This window comes from Falco naumanni, chromosome 7 (assembly GCF_017639655.2).
Source record: "Falco naumanni isolate bFalNau1 chromosome 7, bFalNau1.pat, whole genome shotgun sequence".
Taxonomy (NCBI): Eukaryota; Metazoa; Chordata; class Aves; order Falconiformes; family Falconidae; genus Falco; species Falco naumanni.
This window is the reverse complement of record NC_054060.1, coordinates 72,552,937-72,579,980: the sequence shown is the minus strand read 5'-3', so window position 1 is coordinate 72,579,980 and position 27,044 is coordinate 72,552,937. Positions and strand designations below refer to the sequence as shown.

Here is a 27,044-nt window from a genome sequence, read left to right as displayed (position 1 = left end):
GATGTGTAACTGTCTTTCTGACAGGACATTTCTCTGAATTGCTTAGTTCCCTTCGGGTGTCCCTTTCCCAGCACCGAAGACTGCCTCTGACGAACTGTTCATGCCAAAGCTTAAGACCACCAGCAGACCTTTGTCCAGCAGCCACTCTTCTCCTTCAGAAGAGTTTTCGTGTGTTTAATGCATCATCCCAGAACAAGCCCTGAGATCTCCTATGCACAGGGCAACCAGAAATGAATGTCAGTTAACAAACAGTTCACCGGTTTTTCTCCCCTCCTCTAGATGAAGACCCGGTCTTGCCTACGAGACCCCATGAGTTGAGGACTCGCATGTATACTCCTCCTGGGCCCCTGTCTAGCGCTCTTCGGGGAGCACTGACTGACCGCTTCTCCGTCGCCCAGCACCACAATTTCCTGAAGGGCTACCAGCTGCATAACAACTACCTGGAGAACGAGCACTTCCATCGATGGAAAGGTAATGGAGACTAATATTTAACAGGCATCGTTTTCAGATGGTTCTGGGGTGAGGAAATTTAGGAAAGAACTCTGTCAGGCTTGGCAAGGGAAAAAAAGAAAAAATTTCCTGAAAGAGCATTTCTTTTCTGAACGGAGAGAAGAGATGAAGAGACTAAGACTTCAGTGTCGCCAGGTATTTAAGACTGTTTTTAAATACAAGCATGTGTGTTGTGCTTTAGCTGAGATCTCTGTAGCCCAGACTGAGAGGGTAGGCTTGCAGCTGACAGAACTGAATTTAAAGTAGCAAAGAGCAGAGTGAACGTGGGGGAAAGCTTAGTTTGGCAAGACTGTTCCTCTAACTTAGGTGCAACTGGGATATCCCCGAAAATACGACCTGTGAGAGAAAGCTGGAAAGGAATGGGGCTTTGTAGCCCAAAGAAGAAGGGTCTGAGGGGGAGGCAGAAATCTGCGTGTAACAGGGCATGGGAATAATTTGTTCTTCAAATCCATGATAGATAAGATGAAACAGTGATTGAAATGAAGAAAGGCAGATTTATGTTAAGTATTAGAAGTAGTTTACGGGCACTAATGAGTATGACAAGTTACTAGAACATATTGCCTGGGATCTCAATATAGAAGATGTTTCAGAACAGGTGGAGTTCTGCAGTCCTTCCCACACCTATTCAACAATCCAGTAATGTGGCAATTAAATTAAACCAGGCCTCTGGGACGGTCAGTTCCACCTTGCGTTTCTTTTTCCAGTCAAAATACCTACAGATCATTTCTTATTTTAAGAAATATTTTTCTTTCAGACACTGTGTTAGACTCGCGTCCCAACCAGCTGATGGAAAATCCCGATCACCTGGGCATGATAGATGCTGGGTTTTTCATCAATACCAGCAGTCCACCACTCTTAAGGCCACAGAGGGAAGTGGATGTCATCATATATTTAAGTTACACTACTGGATCACATACCTCGGTGAGAAGAATCTTGTTACCACGTGTTGTCTCTCCTTTTGCTCGTAAATGTCTAGCCTATAGTGCCTAGAACTTCTGGTTATTTCAGCTGTTCAGTTTTTAACTACTGCGTTCCCCCGTGTCTTTCACCGTAGTGATTAATGTTATTCCTATCTCTTCCTGCCACTCCTGGAATCTCTCTTGCTGGTTTATGAACATCTTGAGTTATTCAAGAGGACATCAGCCCGGTCTCTTCCAGAGTCATGGGAAGAGCCTCTTCAGCTTTATGCTGAATCAAGCAGGTTTCCAGACCTGCACAGGAACATGCGTAAGGATGAGGAAATGATTTCTCCTGACTTTAGTTCGGATACAAAAGCGGTTAAGTGGATAGTCAGGGGCAGATTGTTTCTGGGCTGACAAATAAGATGCTACTAGGACAGTTCAGTGACAAGCATTTTCCTGCAGAAACTCCAGTTTCACAGAGATAAAGTTGATTAGCGGTCTATAAGGCCATGCAGAAAAGAAGTTTGGGTCGTTATACCTCAAACTGAGGTTAGTTAGAAACTTGCTATGAAGCATCTTGGCCCACTTAAGTGGAATTATTTTTTGTGAATGAGAACAGCTGCGCTACTGATAGTAAGCCATACTACGCATGAGACATACGTGTAAAGACATTTCATTTCAGCCTAGATTAATTTTATGAAGAAAGGTTGCTGCAGATTTAAGGTATTTTGTAGAAACTATTTCTTGTTTGGTGGCATCCACTATTAGATGGTGCATAGTAAATAACACAGTACGTGGTAGGACGTGACAGTGTATCAAACATTTCAGGGAAAAAAAATAGCCTAGTACTTCTAAATTTCTCAGTAAAGTATCAGTCTCAATTACCTGTGCCGTAATACCCGCACAGGCAGAGACATAATCGCACATTCAAACTTTCTTATTTCCTGTCTTCCACGCATGTAATAAGGTACCTTAAATATTTTCTTGCTCTGGTTTTCTTTTCTAGTTAATTCTATGCAATATATTAAGCAGGCTCTTTCATTTACTGAAATTACATGCTTTACCCTAAACCTCTGCCAACTGCTTCCATTTTTTACAAAGCAGTTTCCTGGATGAATTCTGTAACCCTGAAATTGTGTTTACAGCTTGCGAGTAGCATTTTGATTGCTATGTGTGGTAGCTATATGTAGAGTAACCCTTGATAAAAAGGAGCTCACCCTATGGATCTGAGCCGCTAAACCTTAATACTAGGTAACAATTTGGGGGTTTTAAGACAAGACAACCAGGTTGAATTCCGATGCTGACCATTTCTGTGATACTCCAGTCTCTAGATAAGGCATACAAATACTACTCAGAGCAGAATATCCCATTCCCCAAAATTTCTTTGACTGACGAAGATAAGAAAAATCTGAAGGAGTGCTACCTCTTCCAAGATTCAGATTTGCCAGGATGTCCAATCGTGATTTTTCTTCCCCTTGTGAATGATACCTTCCGAGAGTACAAAGCACCGGGTAAGTTACAAGTAGTGGCAAAGCACTGAGCAAAAGACACCACTACCTGCTTCCCTGACACAGGTAGAGCCTCTTTCTCTGCTACTGGCTATCTTTGCTGACTGGGTTCACGGGGAGCACTTTAACTAATTAAACTTGCTTTCCCATTCTGTGCCAAAGCTACTATGTTCATTCATATCATCCTTGCGGCCCTAAGAGGACAGATACAGCCCTCGTCTTCTGGATGGTGCTTACCTTCATCTCTCTCCCATTTGTAACATAAAGCATTGCTGGCTAATTGTAAAAGTTTTTTCCTGGGAAAAATATAGTGTGCTCAGATTATTTTCCCCTGCATGTATTGTCTGTTTTCCAGGGATAGCATTCTACACTTTAGGAGACGTAGTGTCCTGTATGAATGGCAGGGTGGGGGCAAGAAACTGGCTTTCAGGCTGAATGCCTGCAATGTCAAAATCAGTGTGTCTCCATTTGGTACGGCGCTAGCCCAGGGGTCGTTTTGCTCACTGTGCTGAGGGCCTGTCGTTCTTTCTGCCAGGCTTTGTATTCCACTCCTCTTCTGCCAGTGACTAGGATGCATTTGCTTTGCTCCTTGGTAGCAGGGAGGTAAAGTCTAAAATTCTGCTTTTGTGGAATTTGGGAGACGCAAGAAATGGAAATGTAGAGATGCATCCTGGTGGCAGGCTCCTTGAGGCTGCGTTTGGAATTGCAGGAACTTTAGGTTTCCCCGTGTTTCTGTTACTCCTTTCTCACTTAAATTCTATTCTGTTACTAGTGACTCCCCTCCCTCAGCTGGAGTTTGTAGAGGTCCCAGCTGTTCAGGGTGAGACCGGCAATGCCTTTTGGAGTGCCTTTTCGGGCTGATATACTTGACTGATCCATGCCTTTAAACGAGGCAGATATTTATGAGTAGGCTGTAGATGACCATTACAATGCCGTCCCTCACTTCTGCCTTCTGCTCTCATTGCTTCAGGGACATGACCTCCTCTTGACTAGGCATGGGGATACAGGACCTGCATTTTTTGTGCATTTAAACCCTATGAATTTTCTTCCAGAGAAAAATCCCCGTCTTTGGACTGTGGGGGACAGCTTATCGCTGACTGGGATAAACACCATGTCACAGCAGCAACTTGTCTTTCTCTCCAGGTGTCAAGCGCTGTTGCTCAGAGATGGAGGGAGGACAACTCGACTTGACCAGTCGCTTTTCACCCTACTGCATGTTCTCAGTCAGGTATACTGATGAGAATTACCGTCGGCTGCTGAACCTCAGTGAATACAACATCCTGAACAACTCACAGATGATTATGCAGGCCTTGCAGACAGCGATGCAAAGAAGGCAAAACATGTGCTAATCACCTGCCTGGCTGCCCCTGTCTTCTCAGAGGAGTTTTTTCACACTCTGGGACACAGAAGGGACACAGCTTTTTGAACATGGGCTGTTCTACCCTACTGAAAGAAACTGTCCCTGATGGCTTAGTGGTTTGTTGCATATTTTTTTTTTCCATTCCCAAGAAGTGGCTTCTAAAGGCAAAGATGTTGCCTGCGTAATTTTTACATATGCTTTGTTCCCTGAATTAAGGTTGGCTGTAGAACAACTCTTTACCTGGAATCCTTGTTAGATTTTAAAAATTAGTGTTGTTTTAAGCCTAACTTACTATAAAGTATGACATATAGGAAAATAATTTTTTACTACCACAATGCTGAAGTAATACAAACCAGCCGACACAGCTACAGGCGTCAGGAAGGGGGGTATAAACTTCTGCTCCCCATGAATCTTCGTGGAACACAAGGTGCATCCGCTCCTGGAAAACGAAGAAAACCTGAGACATGATGGAAGCTGGCATTGGATTCCTGGTTTAACTCTGTTTTACAGGTGTCCTGAAGAGCAGTTGCAGAGCCTGGAAATGTAAGAGGGACAAGTGTGTGCACACAGCCAGCCCCCTGAATCACATCCACCCCCTGGGCTCTCTTGGGCTGTGAATGAATCATATGTAGATGGGAAGGAACAACTTAGGAGGAAGTGGTGTAAGATTTTTCACGTAAGAAATTTTGTAACGCAAAAGGTGTAATTTGGGCGCATCAAAATTTCCTGTGAACTTGTGTTAGTTTTGATTGTTTTGTATTGAAACAGTATGTAAAAAAGTCAACATATTTTATTTGAAGCATTCAAAATAAAACATCCTGGAATATTTTTTTTTCCCAGTTGAGTTACTTCTCATGTTAAACTTCCCTTTCTTAAAAAGAAAAAGTGCTTGAAACAAAAAATTTTACTTCCATTTTACTCAATGCAATTTGTTTAAATAGTTTAGGACATAATGCTTATCAACAAAAATGTTTATTTGTTTAGTTCTGCTTGTTCAAACTGTGCAGATAAGCAGGAGTGAGTTAGTGGTCTGCAGCAACTAAGACCATGTTAAAACAACTGAAACAGACCCTCCATGGGATCTAGCACAAACCCACCAATAGCATTTGTTGTGGGTTTGCATTTTTCAAACCTTCTTCACTTTCTCTGTTATGGAAAGTGTCCATAAATGAACTGTTGAAAGTGCTGAGGGTGAGCTCTAGAAATTGTAAACACATAACAACCTTTGCATTCCAGGAGTGAGTCAAATTGAAAATACACTTTTTTTATTAGTAAGTTTTGTGTTCTCATGACAACAGGGAGAATTTTGAACAAAGTATCTATTCGGTGAAAAGATCTATCAACTAGATGTCATAATCTGAAGATAAAATAAACTAGGGAAAATATTTGGCTAAGTTGAAACATTTCATGTTAATGTTTTACAAAATGTCTTTGTTTTGAAATGTAACCTCTATTTAATAGACTGCCTGCCTTGTCAGCCCAGAGAACCTCGCCTGAAAGTAACAGGGTTCACTTACAGTCAAGTAATGCTTGGCTTGGTGCAGAATGATGCTCTGAGGATTTTCATTTTAGCAAGAAATAAGGACAAATTATCTTTACAAATTGGTTCACAGTGACTTGTGCCAACACTTTTGTCATCTACAATATCAAGCCAAACCTTACTTCTTTGTGCAACTGTAGCCTAATGGTGCAAACCTAGAGATCAGAGCATAAGTATTAACGTATGAAACTCTTAAGGTTTTGAATGAATACGTACTTCTGACAGGTTCTTTTGTTCTGTGATAGTTTCACTAGTTGTAATCAGAAATACGGTGCTACGTGCTCTACATGTAATCCTGGGAATTACCTCCATTTGAAATCCCTGGTGTGAAAAAATAAACATTTTTCGGCCATAAACTCATGCCGTCTCCAGCTCTGAAGAAATGTTACTGACATGCAAATATTTTGTGTATACACCACTGGACAATAAAGGCTTCTTTGCAAAATGAAAATTCTGCCTTGCTTCACATGTTCAGGCATTTCAGTAATATGCTTCAGGTTCACAGTGTGTTCCTTGTTCCAGGAGAACAAAACTGTTTTTCTCTCTTTAAAATGCATACCGAATATTTGCTGTGAGTGTTGTGGGTGAAAGAATGTCTCGGAGACAGATTGCAGGGGTACAAAGTGAGCCATGGTCCCTCCCTCCCCCAAGGGTTGTCTCTAATGTGGATTGCAAAAATTATTTGTGAGGGCGAGAGCTTTTTGGCCGCTGGCACTGTGTGTGTGATGGCCTCAGAGCCTCAGTTCTGGTGGACAGTCTGGTTTATAGCTTAGCCCTCCCAAGGACATGTCATAATAAAGCACTACCTTAAACTATGACTGAAAGATGCTGATGTTGCCAAGGGTTTTCTGTGACCTAATGAAAAATGCATTTTGTCAAGCTATGTCATTGCAGCTGACACACAGAGGAAACAGGCCATGTATGCGGACACAACCCTTCACAGCATTGTGAAATAGCATAGCCTATGGCAACAGTTTGTTCTACCAAGCTGACCGTGATGGCTGTTGGTATTATTTTGGACAGGAATCTGGAAAGGGGAACTGTGCTGGCTGGTGGCGACACTTGACCGGTAAGCTCAAGAACGCTCAGGGAATGGGTGACTTTTTGCTCATAAGCAATGTACCAGGAGAGCAGGGAAGCCAAAGAATTCCCTTCCCCCAGACATTTTGATCTGTTATGAGCTGCTGAAGATGCAAGAGTTTTTGGCTGCCCTTTTTAGTCCTGTTCCATTGAGCTGGGAGCTGTGCCATGTTTGGCGCGGGGCTCAGCTGGGTGCTTATGGGGCAGGTGTGGGTGTCCTGCTGCAGCGGTGGCTCCCCAGGTGTGCTGAGGACAGTGCAGGGGGTGGCATGTGGCTGGTGCAGAGTTTTGCTTCTGGCTTGCTGGGTTCACCGGGTCAGACACAGGCGCTTAAGGGCAGCTAGATTACAGCCAGAGTCAGTCTGAGCTGAAGTGGTGCTGAGGTGTTCACAGTGGGTGGAGCTAAGCTAAGGCAAGTCATTGCTTCAGGACGCTGACTGAACAAAAATAATGATAAATAACCATAGGAAAGAAGGAGGAAAGGATACAATGACTTGAGGAGATACCCAACCCTGCTGGACCAAGGCTGGGTAGATATAAACCACAGCGTGCGTGTGTGCATGTGTTTGCTCTGCACACCTAGACCTGGGATTGTAGCAACGTGTGTTGCAGAAAGCCTTAAATGGGCTTTTGCAAGAACCAGTTGAATATGAGAGCAATAGCGTTGTCCCCTTTTTTTCTTCATTAGCTGTTTTATCCTAGCTGCTTACTGTCACGGGTAACCTACATCCAATTAACGTACTGTTGCTGCATCCTGTTGCAGAACATGTACTGCTGTAGGCTTTGAGGTCCTGGTAAGTGGAAAGTTCAGTGCTTAGGTAAAAGGGCATCCTTCTCTTACCATCAGTTATAAACCTGCCACTGGCCAGTGCTGGGCAAAGTGACTCGAACAGCATACTTCCACCTGCTGTACAGGCAAAGGTATTTTTTCCTACTTGTTGGACCACAGGATTCAGTTTCCTAGCATAAGAAAATGGGAGGGGAATACCTGCGTTTAAGAAATCAGGCAGAGGTGGGGCTCTGAGTCAGTTTATAAAATAGTTGCTCACCTGCATATCAGACACTTAAACTATTGGTGCCTGTGGAAGCTGGGAGATGTGAAATTGCATTGCCACAGGTAACACTGGACGTGTCCCTGACAGTGACCACAATGGAGCCAGGTGACGTTTTGTCTCAGGTAAGAAGGGTGCAGAGCAAAGCCAGGCAGCTGGGCTCTCAGCTGGTTATGCTGCACGTAGCGCAAAGACGGTGCAGCTTTCTTGACCTACCATTGACTATAAATGACTCTGTGCAGAATGGAGGAAGTCAGTGCTTCAAGAACTCATTATCGGAGTGTTAAAAATAATAGCAAAGCATAGGAAGGAAGTGAAAACTGCTTGGGGAGTAAGAGTTTATATACAAAGGGAGCATTTTGTACATTTAGGGGTTTCCTTCATTTTAGAGATGCAATCTATGCAACCTTAGAATAAGTATTAAAGAACATGGCAACGTGCTTCACGCTGCAAGGCTCATGACGGAGTGTGTTTATGGGAGACAGGTTTGCTGTTCCTTTAACAGCCAGGGCCAGGAGCTGCCTTCCCTCCCCGTGTGTCATGCAAAGGGTGGACCGTACCTGTGTGCTACGCCTCTGCTCGGGCTTTCTGGGGCGAGCAGGGTGAAGGCAGTGGCACCAGGCACTGCAGAAGACGGGCATACCTTCTGTGGGCTCCCTGCCACTGCTCTTCTGCAGCTCTTGCTTCCGTATGGAGACTGCTTTTAGGAGACAGGATGGTTTTTCCAGGGGTAACGCTGGCTCTTCTTGTTGCAGGAGTTGGTCACTCGAACTGTTCAGCGAGGAGAAGGAATTATGCAGCTTAAGCCTGATGGAGAACAGCAGACTCCTGTTACAAAGGTACTGCAAAGGAGAATTTCAAAAGAAAACCGAAAGAGGCTTTCCTGCTGGGCGGAGCCTGGGTGAGAACACCTTGGGTTCAACATCTCCCAAGCCGCTGCCGTAACTTGCCCAGCTCCCTTCGCGGAATGCTCTCTGCTTATTGTTTTGATCACTTCACTTACAGTATTGCTTCATGTTAAAGTCCCAGTGCTGTTTTCTATCCTTGGCACGTGGGAGATGAACCCTGCTTTAACAAGACTAGTATCTTTAAAAGGATGGATTTGAATAGGCTTTCTGCTACATATCTCTTGCTAAAGCACAGGGGCAAATTTACTGTCGGTGTAGGTAGTAATAGCTGTGAAATTGTGCCCCTTACTCCCACAAAGAGTATGGCACAATTTTGAAGTGCATTTTGAACACCTGATTTCCTGGATTAATCCTTCTTCTGGACTCTACAAAAAACCATCACTTTTCCAGGAGACTTCAGACGCATTATATGAAATCTTTCCTCTGGAACATGAGAGGACCAGATGCACTGAAAAGGATTTTTTGACTTTGTTCTCTCTAGTTTGAGGCTATTCAGTAATAATTAGGAACTCTCCCATGTTCTGTTTTGAGCTAAGTTAAGTTGCTGAGCAACAGGTGTTGTGCTTACAGTTTAAGGTATAGGCAAACCTTTCTGTTGATTAGTTGAATGGAAAACCCAAAGATGAGAAAACACCCCCTAAAATGCAGCTCTCTGCACCGCAGGGATCACAGCAGGTTCAGAAGAACAAACCAAACCTCTCCGATCTCTTAGGCAGAACTCGCCACTGATGGGATTCTGGCCATTTGTTACTTGTCCCTCTGTAATGTCTGAGCCAAGGCTCCCTGGTTATGACCGGGCACATCTATGTGCCCGAGTATTTTGTTCAGTCTGCACTCCTTCCTGCTGCGCTGGCGTCACAAGCCACGAAGGTGGCTCCAGGGGACCCGGCATGTGAAACCGAGCTGAGCCCTTCCAGGAAAGTACCTGTTCCAAAGCCAGTGACTGGCATCACGTTACCGGCTCTAATCGCGGAACGCTTCCCACCTGTAGCTGCCTCATTTCTGTGCCGCGGGAGTCAGGTTCTAGACACAAATACAAGTGCCTTTGGTGGTCCTATCCACAGCTGCCCTGGGCCTCTTAGCAGTGGTTTGACATACTTGATTTGCACAATCAGTTGCCTGCTGTGCAGCTGAACAGCACGAATGTTGTTGGTGCCTTTTACTAGAACGGAGTGCTTTGGTTACCTGGAGGCTAATTTTACCTCTTTCTTTATTAGCCTACTTGCCAACTGCCCCCAGACTCAATAACACATATTTGTTAGCCCTGGCTGCAAGCATTGATGCACTCAGGTTAAATATGAGAGACATCACATGGACGTATATTCCACGCACTTCACTTTTTACAGACAGTAAGCATGGCTTGTTATTAACACATACCAAATTGGTTTGCTCAGCCAGGCCAACTAGAGCAAAAGTCTTCCTCTCCTGCAGTACCTGTGTCACACATCCTTCTCAGTGGGACTAATGAGGTCAGTGTCACACTAATGCCACCTCAGGACTCGCAATGGTCTTTCTGTAGTCATTTTGCAGTATAGGTGGAGGGAGCAGGCGGTGTCACTACCTGTCCGTGACCCTGTAGTTGCACTAAATGGCTTTTGCATTTTAGAACCTCTGGAGCATGATTTTTCTGCTGACTTATATTACAACGTATTATATCTTTTCCCCTTTTCTGTGACTGTAGAAATAAAATGTTAGGTGGAAATGGAGATTAATGGTATTTGTTTGTTTACGGTAAAAGGAGAAGGGATATGGACTCATGTTTGAGCTCCAACATGAGACCAAAACAGCAAAATGAGAGCCTAAGAAGTCAAGCATATGGCCTTAATGTTGGAGATGTGGACTAATATGAAACAGGGAAGCCAAAGGGAGCAGTTTCTTATCAGGTGTAAAACACTGCTGCTTATGCAAAACAGTGCATAGAAACTCCAGACACAAAGAAATTACGTGGCTCAAAGCTACAGAAAAACTTCTCACAAGAAAAAGTGAGAGGTAAGCTCAGCTCAAGGGGGGCAGTTATGTCCCTGAAAATGAAAACAGGCACAGCGAGTAGCATGGTGGAAGTGCCAAGCAGCAATCTCTTCCACGGACATTAAAAGCATTGTGGGGTTCAGAGGTCAGCAATCACCTCTGGAGAGTACTGCGCGTTTAAAAGAGCAGGAATATGAGAAAATCATATCCCGTAGCCCAGGAGGCTGAACATGTGTAATGAGTGGATGAGAGGTGGTTCCCACAACGATAATTTTATCACTAGCAAAAAGTCCAAGGCAGCTTTTTATTTTCTACCTTGGATATTTAACAAATGTTCTCCCAAGCTGAGTCTGAATCTTACCGCTTTGTGCAGCTAGATTTTAGTTAGAAAGCAAATAACTTCTCTACAATAATACAAATCCACATATCATGCTATAGAAGTACAGAAGTCTTTCAGTCTAGTACTTGATTTAGACATCAGTAGGAAAATAAATGTATTGGCCATTTCATAGTCACATAGAAAAATCCAATTAAATTGTTCATGATTTTGGTATTTTTCTCTCTTAATGGTGTCTATGTTTTAAATACGCTGTCTGCCTTCAGCATTCATTCCTGTCTTTTGTATGTTTTTCTTTCCCCTGCAGATAGAATCATCTCTGTGTTACTTACTGACTGTAAGGGTCATAAGAGCAAGAAATATCCGCCAGGCAGATGTCTGTAAGTAGCTGCAGTGCTCTGTACAGTCCCCTTAACCTTCATGGGGTACTAGCTAGCCCTGCTCCATGAAAAAGTGCTTTTTAGATTTCTTCCATGGATGGAGGAATTCCTTTCATGGGCATGATGGTTCCAGCAACGAATACAGTGCGTTGCTATTCTTTTTAGCAGCCCTGTTTTGCGCAGAGGTAACTCTAGAAGGTCACAGCCGTACCTATGGCACATATTTCTCTGCATCCTTAAAGGGAGCAGGGCAAGCTCTGCAGTCTGTTGAAGGCAAGAAATGTGGAAAGATCTCCTGTGTTTTTTTCTGGAGTATATTTACGTAACAAACTGGTTGGGATAATGGAGCAAGTAGTGAAAATGGAGTAGCCTTATCTCAAATTTAGCTTGTACTCAAAGCTTTCTCAAGGCTAAGCAATCCAAACTACTATACCCCGACTCCCTGTGTACCAGCTTTCAGAGATAAAACCTTGTTAGATGTTTTTACATTTTGTAGGTTCGCTTCTGATAGCCTTGCAACTGAAATATAATAGAAGATTATAGCTTTACTTATGCAGAAATCAAGACACATTTTTCTTCTATGATTTGGGCTTTTTTTAATGTTCTGTCTGGCTCAAATAGAAGCTATCACTTAGTTTCCTTAACCCTTGCAGATATAGGGTGCTGCAATTGTCCGGAATTATTTTATCCTGGGCTAAACTGATAGCTTGATGACAGAAGGAGGCGACAACCCTTTGTTTTTAATGCATTTATTGTATCTAATCACATGTATTCAGAGAACAATCGTGTCCCTCTTCTTTTTTCTCCATTCCTATTATCTGAATTGTAATGTTTATGTTGAGCAAATATATCATCACATATCACAATGCCTTTCTTTGAAAGCAAAGCTTCATGCTGTTTGATTCATTCTTTCTTCTAGAGCAAATCCTCATTTTAGATGTGTTTTTTGACATACAGTAAGCCAGACAGATTGCTATGTGAGCCTGTGGCTGCCGACTGCGTCAACTGACAAATTTCTGACTAAACCCATCAAGAATTGCAAAGATCCTGTCTGGAATGAAACCTTCTACTTCAGGATCCAGAGTCAGGTCAAGGTACTGAGCTGGGACTTCCCTGTTAACCACAACCTAGGGAGCGACTGCTGGGTTTTATCCTTTTGCACAGGGGACAGAAGTAATTTTCTTAAGAGGCAAGGAAAGATGCAGGAAGATGTGAAAATAGCCCGTATCTTTATGGTAGTTTTCCATGCCATGGAAGACAAGCATCTCTCTCAGCCATGGGTAGAATATGACCTTTGAGATGTCTGTGATTTCCTCTCATTCCTCCTCATAGAGAGATGCCCACATGGAGTCGATTTCCCCTCCACCTTCTTCCCTTCCTGCTCTCTTTCTTTATGTCCTCCCACTCCTTAAAACAGCTGACTCGAGCAGCTGTCCCTGGGATCTCCTGCTTTGAACGAAACCTGACACATTTCTGAAGTCCTTCCCTTCCTTCCCAGAACGTGCTGGAGCTGGCACTCTATGATAAGGATGTTGTTACTGGAGATGACCACCTATTCACTGTGTACTTCGATATAGCCAGACTTTCCCTGGGGGAGCAAGTCTTCATGCACTTCAAGTGCGATTCACAGGTGAGGTCTGAAATGGGAAATGGAATAGGCTGGCAAGAACGTGTTTGTCTCCTTTTCTGAAATGTCATTTGCAAATTCTTCCCTTTTTTTCCTTCTTGTGTATGAATTGGCAAGCCACATACAAGGGAGTTGGTTTTCACTCTGACATGGGAAAGCCTCTCCACACCTGGATCTGTAGGTGCTGAAGGGTTTGGTGTTGGCTACAGAGGCTCACAAACTTCAGGTGTCTTTGCAAGATTGTCACTTTGCTGAGCTTGCCCCCATCGAGGGTCGAGGGGCGTGTCCATGCTAGTACATGATGCTTTTGTCATAACTTGTTACTTAACCTAGTAATTGGAAAGTAATAATTCTGTGATTGGAACCAAATATTGAACCTGACTAGTTGCTAATTATGGACTGTGGCGTGGGTTTTCAAATGAGGTGTCTAAGGCATGCCACTCAGCTGGGCAACAAGAAATATTCCTGGTTTGAATGTCCAGGGAGGCTCTGGAAGCCGCACATCCCAACTCTCAGTGTGTTCCGTCCATCCCTCTCCTGGTTCACTTCCCTCCCAATATCTTGTACATCTGTCATGCACCATATCTACACACGCCCAGACTCCACTCTGCAGTTCATTATCTTTAAATGCCTTATTTGACCATTTCCTCCTCTGCAAAATACCAGAGGAGCAGCGTAGCACGTAGGCTTCCACTAGCGCTCGGTAAAACAGCGTTTGGCGAGTTGAAACCCAGCTTGTGACTGGGCGGTTGCACATGCGATACCCCAGCCTTTCACTACTGTGCTCGCACAGCTACTGTACTTAGAGCTCATGCTCTTCAGGCCTTTGTAAATCTTTTTGTGCTATTATTAACAATTTTTAGGTGTCTTTCATGCAATAGGTAATTTGAGCAACTAAGTAACCTACAGCATGATCTCACTTCTCTGCTCCTCACCCCTTTGTGCTGCACCTTTGTTTTCCTCTCTCCCGTGCTTTCCTGCTCCTAGGGATCACGCTGTCCTCCACCACCCTGCAGGCGAGGCCTCAGTGCCAGGCTCACCTCTGCCCCAGTGCCTTCAACACGTTGCCAGACAAAGTGCTTGTCCTCTTACGCAGCTGCTCTGCATGTCACCCTTTCCCCTCCTTAGGCCAGGGCATTTTGGCTGCTCCCCCCGCAGACCCTCTTTGCTGGTGGACTCGCTGTGAGACTGCAGCCCCGCCTGCTCTGTCCCTGGTGTCCCAGCAGGAGCAGGCAAGCTGCCTGCCTTGTTAAAAACTGCTGTCACAGCCATCCAGAAGCTTCTTATCAATAAAACATCTTGAGGCTCGAGACACACAGATGTGAGGTAGTGGGTGCCGCTGTTTTAAATGCTCTTGCAGGCCCAAATAGCGCATACATACAGATACTGCTAGAGTGAGAACCTGCACTACGAGAACTGCAGGGAGACTAGTGGCAAAAACATTTTCCTTCCTTTATTTTCCAGAGACAAGAGGAGCTAGAGGTGGGATTTGCATTGGATAATATGTGAGTAAATGTGAAATGCAACATAGTCTGCAGCAGGAAGAAATAGCAATTCAGAGGCATGAAATAATCTAGTCTAATTGTCCAGAGTGCATCATTTCTTGATGATGCTGACGATGATCATGGTTTCCTGAGGAACCTGTGCTACGAGCTATGTGGCAAATTGGTGTGTGCTGGGGTGACTTCCCAGGAGCTTCAGGCAGATGGGGAGCACACCCTAAAACCTTTTGTTTGCCTAGTGTAATGAATACTGTTTAAGACCATGATATTGGGACTGCTGTTTTGTTACACAGTTGTCTTTGAGATTAATGGGGAGTGGGTGGGTATGCCTCCCTTCAGAGCATGACACGGAATAAGGCCCAGGTTCCTGATCTAGAGCCCTTTCTGTCCCATCCACTGGCAAACCGCATTTTTTAGAAAACTGGATTCTGTGAAACCATCTGCAACCTCAGCTTGGGGCTCAGCATAAAATTACTACATGGTTTGGCCCCACAGTACCTTTTTTTTTTTTTTTTTTTTTTTAACACCCCCTCCACCCCCCCCCGGAGCTCAAGGACTCCAGGACTGGACGAGCCAGTAGGATGATGATTGTGACTTGACAGAGTAGAGTGAGGAAACTTGTACCGTGAGTCTCCTGGGACTTTTCTTTCAAATCCAATACACAGCTAAAAATAAGCAGAGGAAAATCAGAAGGGTGTGGGTCATTAATTATACTGTAATTATACTGAGTGATTAAAAACGTACTTTTCTTCCTATTTCCTAGCTCAGGCCCTCCTGAAACCATCATTACTAATGGAGTGCTAGTGGTGAGTGTCGTGCTTTGTCATCATTCTTGTCCTGCTGCCATGCTTGTTTCACTTGACTCACAGTCACTAGCCCAACATGCCCTTTGACTGAGCAAGGCCAGCACTGAAACATTCCCACTGCATCAGCTGCCTCATGCATCCTCCTGGATGGCACCTGTGGGGAGGCTGCAGCTGGAGCAGCGGGGAGATCCCCGTGCTAGCATCCTCTGATCTTGCAAAGGCAACGCATGGAAGTGGTTGAGGTCTGAGACCTTGGTGCAGCAGCAAACTCTCCTTTGGACTTCACTCCTTCCAAACGCCTGCACTGCTACAGTGATGGGGATTGCCCTGTCCCAGGCATGTGCCATGTCCTGCATTCATAACTGGACTTTTTAAACAGCACTTTCTGACAGTTCCATTTGCTCATTTATTAGCTTCTTTCCCTCATTATTTCTGTTTAAATCAGTCTTCCACATCTCTGCAGGGATCCTGGAAAGTGCTGTTTTTCCACTTTGTCATTACCTTCTTCCTTCTGCAAGCCCTGTTCATTCAAACTGCAACCCCAGCCTTGCCCTGGCTGTGTCCAGTTTCTCAAGAGACTCCTCCTGTTTCAGCCAGCATCTGAAATCGAGGTCACGGCTGAGAGAAAATGTTTTCCTTGGGAAAAAGTGCACTGCCTGTATAGCATTCGTATCATTGTCAGTAGGAGCTTAGACTAGGAAACAGAATCTCAGACCAGAAAATTCCCTGTCATATGAAGTATTTTATTGTTCACGTCTCTTACAGTCTCGCCAAATCTGCTGCTTGGAAGTTCAAGTGGTTGAGAAGAAGAAGAAGAAAAAGGAGAAGAAATCTTTATCAAGTGAGGTTATTTCTCCATCAGCTATTTTTAAATCATGATGTGCTATTACTATGAAGGCAATCAGCTTAATGTAAGAATAAAAAAAAACCCAGCAAATCTGAAACATGAGAACAGCTTGTGATAGACTCTATAAGAAACATTGTTTCCCGTTTTGATTAGAAAATTACTCTGTGTCTGCTTTTGTGTTGCTTCCTTAGAGAAAGAATTCTCCTTTAAAGTGCAAGGCTCTTACGAGGGCACCCAAGACATTCTGCTGGGATCTGATCTGGTCTTCAGCTCCTGCTCTCCAGCCAAATTTCACTATGCCAAATACAAGCAGCCAATGCTGGATGTGATGCTACCAGGGAAGAAACGACCTCCCTCCTTTGTATGTTATAACTAGACTTTATAAAACATAATAATGGCATGTAAAGTAGCATGCACCATAAATAGTAATGTCAGTTTGCATTTTGGAAAGAGAGCAACATTCCTTACAATATAAACTAGCTATATTTGCATTTTTTTCAGCACTCTCGTGCGTATGATACAGGCTCTCCAAATGTGGAACTTCACTCCCTTCCAAGTGGAAAAAAAATAACCTTGGCAGAGGTGAGTGCCTGCTCTTTTGTGGGAGAGGTTGAGAAACCTGAGTGTGGAAGCGTGCATCAGCCCCAGTGATTACCAGGTTACTTGCAGATGATGAAAGCCGGCAGACAAAGATGCCGCAGTCTAACAGTGGTAGCTCTTTGGGTGATAAGGGCAGGTTGTGCCTTGTTCTGTTTGAGTGGGTGTGGGAGTTACTCCACACCCCGATCTTACTTCATGCTAAATTTTGAGGCTCTGCTTTTCCCCTTCTTATGCACCAGTGGGGCACCTGCACTAACTTAAGCTAGCGCCAGTCTCATGCTGATGCTGACCATGCCTTGCAAAGCACTTTTAGATTCATGGTTGACAAAATCCATATAGAATGAAAGGATCCCAGCTGTTGTAGAGCATAAGCTGCCACAGAAAGCGAGGAGCAAATGCTGTTGTGTAGAACAGTAGTGTGGCTGCTGCCTGGCTGGCTGCCCCAGAGAGGTAATGTCAGTAGAGATGAGGAAGGTACAAATTATCTTTACTTTCCTCTGTAAACAGCCGTTGTCCTCAGACGTTACATTCACTGGAAAACATTGGGAATTACTGAACAACATCCCTGACAATAAATTGCTGCAGTCGGTTCACACAGGCTGCTGGATTGTTCAGAGCTCCTGATTTGTACTCGCATTGCTAGGACAGCAGAGGCTAAAATTCCTCCTGGGGCAGTAGGGGAGGAGTCCTAAAGCAGGTTGTCACGATTACACTGTTTGCATTCTTGCTTTCCAGGATAAAGGATTCGATTTATATGCAAAGGCAGAAGACTGGTAAGAGACTTGCCTACTCTTGGAGGCTAATGTGTCCTTAGCTAAACCCATCTCACCCTTGGCTCTTTACTGGGGAGGAGGCACTCACAGTAGGACAGCAGGTGGTGTGATGAAGTGAAGTGGAATTCACATGAGCTAATCCATACTGAGACATGAATAATGAAAAAAGATGCATAAAATAGAAGAAATAACATTCTAAGCTGCTAGTCAGTGTTATGCTCAGCACAGTCTTTAACCTTTTCTTTAACAGTGTGAGAGTGCAGCTGATCACCTGGTACTGTTGATCATGAAGTAGGTAAACTTTGCTGCCTGCTTCAAGACAAATGGAAGTCTTTCCTACAGCTCTCAGTGCAGACTAAAACATGAGAGAATCCAGACAGCAGATGTCTCAGACATTATCTGCAGGAATGTCTTCCCTTAGGTTTTCTTTTGATAATTGTTTAGAAGTTTAGCAGTCCCTTTTCCTATCGTTCTTCCACGCAGCATTTTCTACCTGCTTGGGAGCATAGCAAAGGCTCCTCCTGTAAACACAGTACTCTGCGGGTCTCGCTTCTTTCCTTGTATTGGAAACTCTGAGCTTGTCTACCAATAATAAAATGGAATATTCTTTTCTCCTGATCCCTGCTCCAGCCCAGACTGCCTTGATGTGCGTTTAGGGTTTGACCTCTGTGCGCAAGAGCAAGACTTTCTACGCAAAAGGCAGAATTATGTTGCTCCTGCTCTGAAGAAGGTCCTGCAGCTGGAACAGGATCTGCTGGACCATGAGGTCTGTAGAGAAAACATTCAAAATATCTAAGGAGTGCTTAGCAGTGGGGGCATAACAGCATAATATGACTTCTTCCTGGTTAAAATTTTTTCTGGTCTTTCTTAATCTTGAAACTTATGTACACTTCCAATACTGCCCCATACCCCTAATCTCACCCTGCCATTGGTGTCCTCTGCAGTTGCTATCCTGAATTTAACTCTTCTCCTGCTACACCTTCACTGCAAGCCAGGCTAGATACTCCTTATACAGAAATTGCTTCTTCCAGAGTCTTTACCCTACGGTTGTTATCCTTGTTGATAATCCTTCCTCCTGTCTCTGACCCATGAGTTTTCTTTTTAATTCTTGCCTTTACAACTGGCTTTTTTCTCTCTTACTCTCTCTTTTGGTTTAAGTTAATGCATTTTCATTTGTTTTTTATCAAACATCTGTGTTGAACACATTGGAGACAAGTGTCAGTCATCTAAGCAAAAACTGTCATTACTTTTACTCCTGTTTTCCTTTATAAAATAAATGGTAGCTTATGTTTCAGTAGAAATCATTTGGAAAGAAGTCTCTGTCTGGACACGCATGGTGGTGTTGGGCTCGATGTAGCGGGGGGGTCTCTGCTGAGAGTCGCGGTCAGCTGCGGTCTGCAGTCTGACGCCAGCCCTTTCTGTTCGTGTGTTGTGCAGACCCCAGTGGTGGCCATCATGACTACGGGAGGAGGTATGCGATCTTTGACCGCGCTGTACGGCAGCCTGCGGGGGCTCAAGAAGCTCAATGTCTTGGACTGTGCCACATACCTGACTGGCTTGTCTGGTACCACATGGTAAGTAGGGCTGGGCAGCTCTTGGCTGGAGTCTTCCTGATGACACCAATGCGCTGAAGTAGGCTGGAGCTGACATGCAGCAGTCCACCTATAATACCTCCTCAGCAGTCCTGTTTTTTTTATCTTCTTCAAAAACTGACAGATTTAGTCTTTTCATGGGGGAAAGCCACATAATTTGCAACAACACAAAAATAAATGTTTTTATAAGAGCAGCTTATGGAATACTGCTCAAGCCATTTTGATAGAGGGTAATGCCTGCGACTTCAAAGGGAGCATGGTAGTTTCTTAGGTAACTGAAGACAGGAAATCTTTACTTAGTTTCAAATCAAGAACTTAATATAGAAACATAAAATGTAGCCATTGCCGACTTCAAACCTTGGTGTGGTTTTTTTCCCCCACTTCAATATATATTTCCTCTTCCTAGGACCATGTCAAACTTGTACAGAGATCCTGACTGGTCACAAAAGGATCTTGACAAGCAAATAAGCGAGGCTCGAAAACATATGACAAAATGCAAAATAAATTCCCTTTCCTTGGAGTATCTGAAGTATTACAAAAAGCAGCTGTGTCAACGGAAAGAAGAGGGGCGCAAAACATCTTTTATAGATCTCTGGGGACTTGTCCTGGAATCTCTGTTGCATGATGGGGTACGGTATGTCATACAGCAGCATTTACAGTGGCTTACAATTTTCTGAAAGTTAATTCCTGGAGAAGATGTTTTCCTGTTTGTTACAAGACACTGTGTATGCAAATGCACAGCCATTTCCAAAACATTAGGTGGCAGCTGTTTAGATGCCCAGCCATGGTGGAAATCGGCATTCTTGCTTGTGAGATTTTGGACATGTTTTTCTGAGAACTCCAAGATGAACATTTTGAAAAAAAATTATACTTTAAGATTTTTGGGGGGCATATTCTGCAAATATTTTGTTTAGAAATAGCGAAATTACGGACATTATCTTAATGCCCATGGGAGGTATTAACAAACAGACCTGCAGGCTTTTGAAATCTGTGAGAGGTCTTACATAACCTTGCAGTATAACATGTTAAGCTGGTCTGTACCAGAAGTATTGCTTTCTGCTCTTCATCATGTCCTTCCATTTTCATCCTAATGGGTCATCAAATTATCTGGCATCAGATTGGATGCCTGCAGATATTTCAGTAACAGAACGCTTTCAGGAATTTTGAAAAATATGGAACATTTCAGAATTTAAGCCCAGCACACATTATACACTAGAGGCAGAAATTTTTCTGCCCTGCAAGCTTAGATGCAGAGAAATGTTCCTGTGCTAATTTTCATCTCAATGTAACCATATTTCTGGAACCACAGAAAGACAACCATAGACTCTCTGATCAGCAACGGGCCATTGATCGTGGTCAGAACCCATTGCCTATCTATACTGCAGTCAATGTCAAGAACAACTATAGCACTCGGGATTTCAAAGGTAATTATGAGACTTCTGGGAGTCATTTGTCTTTACATTTAAGTTGGTAAACCCTGGGACAGTTTTTTTAGATAGTCTAAAAAAAGCTCTCTCATTTAAAGACCAGAATTTAAGCTGATGTGTGTTTGCATAATGTCCTTGTGGTCAGATAAAAGTTTGACCGTCTATGCAACAGACAGAAAAGTATTCCAAAGCCTTTTCATGTTTATGAGTTTTCATTTGCACCCTGCTTACAGCTTGTTGCTATTGGTCTGGAATATTAGATTAACTGCAGATATTACTTTAATTTTTAACTCCTTTCACCCCCATGAGAGCAACATCATTTTTATCTACAGCTAAGGGGGCTGTAGTTGAGCATTGTTCTCTTCTTTGTAATCCTTTTCACAGAATGGGTGGAGTTCACCCCTTACGAGGTGGGATTGCAAAAATATGGAGCTTTTGTTCGTGTTGAGGATTTTGGCAGTGAGTTCTTCATGGGTCGGCTGATGAAGAAGATCCCTGAATCCCGGATCTGCTTCTTAGAAGGTAAGCTCTTAAAAACATCTGACTGTGGTTGTTTGGTTTTTGTTGTTTGGGTTTGTTTTTTTTTTTTTTAATTGTGAGTTGTCTAAACTAAGCGCTAATAAAGCACTGGTGCACGACTGACAGGGCAGTTTCACCAGAGAGGATAAATATCTCATTGCTGAATGAATACTTATTATAATGGATTCAATTTGTTGTCAAAAAGAAAATTCAAATTGACAGGCAAATAGTTATTTTCATTTTTAAAGCTAGTTTTGAATAAAAATACGGTATCACTTCCAGAACAACAATAAAATTGAGGTGTGTGGGAATCCACGGTTCTGCTCGTGCTGCTCCAGAAGGGTGAACTCCAGAGCCTCTTGCCTGTCTCACAGGCAGTCAGTAATTTGTGTCCTTCCTATAGACAGTTTACATGAGCCTTTGTGCTGATTCTCCAGTGCCCCGGGGTGTATTTGAGCATGCCAGGTCCCCCCCTGCTCCCAAGAGTCTGCTCCGGCCACATGTCACTGGCCTGTTTCCATGTTGCCTGGGCAAGCCTGAGGGGGAGGCAGCAGGGTCATACCCAGCAGCACTTTTGCTGTTGACTGATGTGGAGTGCAGGTACGTGTCTTCCAGACAGAGAGACCAGGTGTCAGCTTGTGCCCAGTTCAAGATGCAAACCTCTCTTTGACTGGCCGTGTTACTTAGAATGAGGCAGACACTCTACTATTTTAGCCTGAGCCTGTGCTGGCTGTGCATACATTTGTGCTTCCTGAACCAAAACCCAGTGGAGCACTTGTGCCCTAAGGGGTAACCAAATAAATTATTTCTGAAGCTCAAAAATGCAAGGTCAAAACTGATCCCTCAGTTTGTCAGCAGGCTTATTCTCAAAAGAGGAAGCCTACACGTGCAGTCGCTGTAAGATCACGTTGTAGGTAGGCCCTTATCAATATAATTCCTCACCAACGCTCTCAGACTGCATGCAAACTTTCATCCTTTCTTTTTAGACAAGCCTCGTGATATTTCGTTGGTTTTTTTTCTGAAAACTCAAGCTCCTTACATCATACTAATTCACAAAAAACTCAGCATTTGTTAGAATGTATATCCAGCCCTAAGTGCCACAAGACAAAACCTGGATACCAAAATAAAATTTAAAAACCAGCAGCCAAATAAAAATGACACACATCCATTTAAAGCAAACTAAGGAAAAGCAGGAACTTTGCTAATTTCATGTCATGGTAACAGTTTCTGTCTTCATGACCTGTGAAGGTGTGAGTCAGAAAGCTCTTTCCTTGTACAGGCATGTGGAGTAGCTTATTTTCACTGAATGTGCTGTATATCTGGAATTTGTCACACTCGTCAGAAGATTTCTGGCACAGGTGGACCCGCGACAAAATCGACAATATAGGTAAATTATCACACTTCTTTACTGTGTATTTATTATTAGGTAAAGTTAGGTCAACTATCACACCTGGCTGTTATGGGAGATGTGTGCGGTGCACCGGGCGTTTTTTAGAGTGTTTCTTCAGAGGCCGCACGGATCGGCCTGGGTCCTGTGGAAATCCACCGCCCAGCGGCCTGTGTGCTCTGCGGGGCTCAGCACCGGTGTAGAACATTCGAGAATAGCGAGACTGATCTGTGAACGATTAGTAAAGCAACAAGATTCTGAGCACATTGGGCAGGAGCTGCTGTGGTGCGAAGCAGCGCCGGCCCCTGCCGCAGGCGGCCCCCGGGCCTCCCCCTGGGCCGGCCGCGTTCATTGCCGTTGTCACTTGCTCAGCGGTGCCCGGGGCGCCGTTTCAGCCGAGGCCTCACGGAGCCGAGGCCCGGCGGCGCTCCCCCGGCTGGCGGCCTGGCCGCGGGCTGCCCGGGTTTAACCGCCTTTCCCCGCGCAGAGGAGGAGCCGCCGCTGCCGCTGCCGCCGCAGGAGCTGGGGACGGCGCTGCTGGAGCCTCCGGGCCCGCTGGGCCGCGCCCTGCGCGGGGCGCTCACCGACCGGCCCTGCCTGGCGCGGGAGCGCAGCTTCCTCAGGGGCCTGCAGCTGCACCGGCGCTACCTGAGCAGCCCGCGCTTCCGCCGCTGGAAAGGTAACGGGGATGGCGGCGGAGGGCGCACCGCCAGGCCCGCCGGGCGCCCGGCTTGCGCGCCCCGGGCCGGAGGCCGCCGCCGTTCGGGCGGGCCGCGGGGCGCCTCGCCGGTGGCTCCCGGCAGCGCTGCGGAGGCTCCGCGGGGAGGCACGCGGGCCCCCCGGCCGCGGCTGCTGCGAGGGGGCGCGGGGTGAGCCTGGCGGGCCAGCCGGCCTCGCGCTTGCGGCAAGGAGCACCCTTCGCTTTTAGATACCGTGCTGGACGCGTTCCCCAACCAGCTGACGCAGTCGGAGGAATTCCTGTCGCTGGTGGACACGGGATTTTTCATCAACACCAGCATCATGCCACTTTTAAAGCCAGAGAGAAAGGTAGACGTCATCCTGCACTTAAATTACAGCGCGGGATCCCAGGTACAGGTGAGAGGAATTGAAGCGGTGGCTATTTGTTCCTCAACAGCTGATTATCTGCAAGTTTGTAACCTTTAGGTGCTTTATATGTTGCTCCTTCTAAAAGTCTTACCCAGCAGCATTTTTGTCTTAATGCTGCAGCATGAGACTTCATTTATAGGCCCTACGTATCCTCATTTGTTTTTCTTGTACGATACAACCGTTCTGCACTGAGAACTCGGAGAAAACAAAAACCTTCTAATTGCTTTCCCATTGGGGCTTCAGAGCTTTCACACACCTAGCGTGGAAAATGCCTCCTTTGTTACTGGACCCCAAGAAATCCTGAGCCCCGAAATCCCCTTTAAGTCTTAGTACTGTTCTGTTCATTGCTCAAGGCTCTGGACCAGACCTGCAAGTACTGCGCAGAGCAGGGGATCCTTTTTCCCAGGGTGGACTTGAGCGAGGAGGACAGGAAAAACCTGAAGGAGTGTTACCTCTTTGATGGTGCTGAGACTCCAGGAGCACCAGTACTGCTATTTTTCCCACTAATTAATGACACCTTCCAAAAATACAAAGCACCGGGTAAGTAATCAAACACCTTAAAAAAAGGTTGACATCATGGTCAGTGTACTGAAGGGACTACATTTGATACTCCAACCCTTGAACTGTACTTTTGGCTTATTTCAACACATCAGATTTTTCTCTGTTGCTTAAAATTACTTTTTTTACCATGTCAAGTTTGATGCTGTGGCTGTGCTGTTTCTATCCCTAAGCTAGCTAGTTTGCAGGTAGGTTTGATTATCTATGTGAGCCACAGGTGCAGCTCAGAACTGCAGTGTAGACTCATATAAGGAATAATCAGCTTCTTTATCTCCTCATCATGTGAAGCAGCTGATACCCACCTGAGCCAGGGATGGAGCTGACAGTTTGAAAAAGAATGAGCTATGAAAAAAAAAATATATTTAAACCCACAAGAGTAGTTTAGATTAAGAACTCTCTCTGTGGAGAGATATCTCCTCTACCTGCTGTATTAAGAGTTTGCTTGGTTATGACTAGAGTAACTACCATCTCTCAGCAGTGATTTGTTCCCCTTCCTCCTAGGTCAGAAGCGCTCCGAGTCAGAGCTGGAAGATGGCAAAGTTGACCTCTATGGCTGCTGTTCCCCTTATTCAACATACTCAGTTCAATACACTGAGAAGGTGTACGACCGCCTGGTTCAGCTGGGTGAATACAACATCCTGAATAACAAAGACCTTATTGTGCAGGCCTTGCACACAGCAGTGGCGCGGAAAAGGCAGAGAAAGAAATAACGTCAGACAAGGCAGGATGCTTTTGTGTCCCTGAACCTGCCGGGAGACCGAAGCTCCCTTATGATCAGCCAGCAGGCTTGAAAGGATTCTTGCTCAACTCTGCTAAATGGTGATCTCAGGTGAACAAAGTAGAGACTGAAGAGAAACTTTTTTCCTCCAGAGAATTTCATTGCAATTAAGCTACAACAGTGGAGTACAAAATCATTGTATGGTATAGAGGATGGGCAGCCATGAAGAAGAAGGTGCTAAGGTGATAATGAGCATGGTGCTATTTGGCTTGAGGCAGAATTTGAAGTTTTTAAGTCTAACATGTTCAGGGCAGACCACATTAAAAGCGTTTTATTGACTCGGCTTTTTTGTTTTGCATTTGCGAGGTGACGGTGAGGCCACACAGCAGCCTGTGGGACACGTTTGTGCCTGGGGCCACGGCACGTTGTAGGCAAGTGTTTAAAGAAAGGCAGGCACATGACACATGGCATCTTGTGGCTACAGACCACCTTCAAGGAAGGCTTTGGACAGAGGCAAAGGAGTGGCAGGCCATGGGTACCAGATCAGCTGAGAAAGCAGAAGGGTGGTGATGAAGTGCTCCACTGCGTGACCGCCACCATGCTCCCCCCTGTGTGCATCCACACTGCTTCTCGGCTACCCATCCCTTGCCCCACTCCTGGTGTGAGCAGCAATTGGAAATACAAGCTGAACAGAACAACATGCTGCTAGCTTTAAACCCCCTCCAAACAAGAGCAAGGATGTGCAGGCCCTTGAATTCACCAGCTCTGCCTGTCCTTGCTGTTGGCTGAGTCTTGCATAAGCTCAGCACCTGCAGAATTAGGAGGCACTCACATGAGGGAGAAGAGGCTTTACGTGGTCTTGGTGCAAGAGGGAAGATTTTGTGTTTTGCAGTAGGGCAGATAAAGTGTATATAAGGCATCTGCTGGCACCTTACCACATCCCTCTTGCTACTTTTGAAAACTGGCACAATATTCACTTTCTTTCAGTTTCCTACAGTTATGCAGTATGCTGAGAATTGCAATAGCTGAACCGTAGACAGTCAAGAATCCTCCTAGACTAAGCTTTCAGAAATAATTGGTAAGAATGATCTCTCTTCTGTGTTAATGTGTTGTATGGCTATGTGTTGCAAAGCGGTTCATAATACTCATCGATGAAACATGTAAGGTTTTTTCTTTCCCAACATGGAACACAAGTGTTTTATTAGCATTCCTGCTTCAGCTGCATCATTAGTAATTAATTTTCTGTCTCTGTGAAGTAATAAGCCTAGACCTTTGATAGGATTTTGTTTTCATATACGTTTCTTCTATATTCGCACCTATGCTTCCTATTGTTGCCCCTGGAAATCATGATTTTTTTGTTCTGTAAGATTTGGTTTATGCTAAAAGTTTTGTACTTCCCTTTTCCCCATGTACCGTGCATCACTTTTTTCACATCCAGCTGCTGCCTTCTTATCACCTCTGAAAGAGGTCGGGCTTTCAGCCTAATTGTGAGATTGGGATAGCTCATATCATACCACTGAGATTTCCTCAACTGCAGCAGGAACAGGTAGTTATGCCTCCAGACACACCTTTTAGCCCACCCTGACCTCTCCCACTGGTTTTTAGCACAAAGCTGAAATGTTGAGCCTCCAAAGCAGTAGGGATTTCTCTTTGTAAGTCACGCAAGTTGGTTTTTTTACCAACAGCTAGCCTGATCTTACTGTTGTCTTGGACTTATGGAAATAAAGGGAATAATTAATTTTCCTTTCACATCATGTCTGATGTAATTGAGTAGGTTTTAGTCATTATATCACATAGGGTCAAAGTATCAACACCATGTGAGAGTTGTATGCAACAGGTGTTAGACAGGTTTCCACAGGCTTTAGTAACATGTGGCTCCCTTCCATTTTGTATAATGGTTATTCAGTGATGTTTTCCAGTACAAATGTGTCTTTCTTTAATCTGTGTTTTCTTGACCTGGCCTAGAAGTCACACTTGCCTTTGATGTCTGTGTTTTAGCATGGTATCATGTTGCAATGGCCATTTAATTTAGCATG

The 27,044-nt window shown here is 44.6% G+C and overlaps 2 protein-coding genes across 2 annotated transcripts in view; both read left to right on the top strand.

Moving 5' to 3' along the window:
- LOC121091838 (cytosolic phospholipase A2 epsilon-like) overlaps positions 1-6,245 on the top strand; it is a 34,590-nt gene extending 28,345 nt beyond the window's left edge. Inside the window, exons 18-21 of the mRNA XM_040602062.1 lie at positions 280-471; positions 1,265-1,431; positions 2,737-2,923; positions 4,064-6,245. Of these exons, the coding sequence (XP_040457996.1) occupies positions 280-471; positions 1,265-1,431; positions 2,737-2,923; positions 4,064-4,269 (752 nt within the window). The 3' untranslated portion in view covers positions 4,270-6,245. The remainder of the gene's footprint in view (positions 1-279; positions 472-1,264; positions 1,432-2,736; positions 2,924-4,063) is intronic.
- A 1,742-nt stretch (positions 6,246-7,987) lies between these two features.
- Positions 7,988-25,346, top strand: LOC121091839 (cytosolic phospholipase A2 epsilon-like). The gene is made up of 21 exons (XM_040602063.1): positions 7,988-8,077; positions 8,708-8,791; positions 11,473-11,545; positions 12,503-12,639; positions 13,044-13,175; positions 14,637-14,677; positions 15,438-15,480; positions 16,246-16,321; positions 16,519-16,688; positions 16,829-16,909; positions 17,663-17,700; positions 18,331-18,466; positions 19,138-19,274; positions 19,699-19,921; positions 20,602-20,716; positions 21,104-21,241; positions 22,518-22,625; positions 23,113-23,304; positions 23,554-23,720; positions 24,086-24,272; positions 24,792-25,346. The coding sequence occupies exons 1-21, from the start codon at positions 8,051-8,053 to the stop codon at positions 24,998-25,000; spliced, it is 2,514 nt and encodes an 837-aa protein (XP_040457997.1). The 5' UTR covers positions 7,988-8,050; the 3' UTR covers positions 25,001-25,346.
- Positions 25,347-27,044: the final 1,698 nt, after the last annotated feature.

Excerpts from the sequence above, each read along its gene's own strand:
- LOC121091839 (XM_040602063.1), top strand. The coding sequence starts at position 8,051 with ATGGAGCCAGGTGACGTTTTGTCTCAG. Across the intron at positions 15,481-16,245 it reads TTACTAATGGAGTGCTAGTG|TCTCGCCAAATCTGCTGCTT; the intron begins GTGAGTGTCGTG and ends CGTCTCTTACAG. Across the intron at positions 22,626-23,112 it reads CGACAAAATCGACAATATAG|AGGAGGAGCCGCCGCTGCCG; the intron begins GTAAATTATCAC and ends TTCCCCGCGCAG.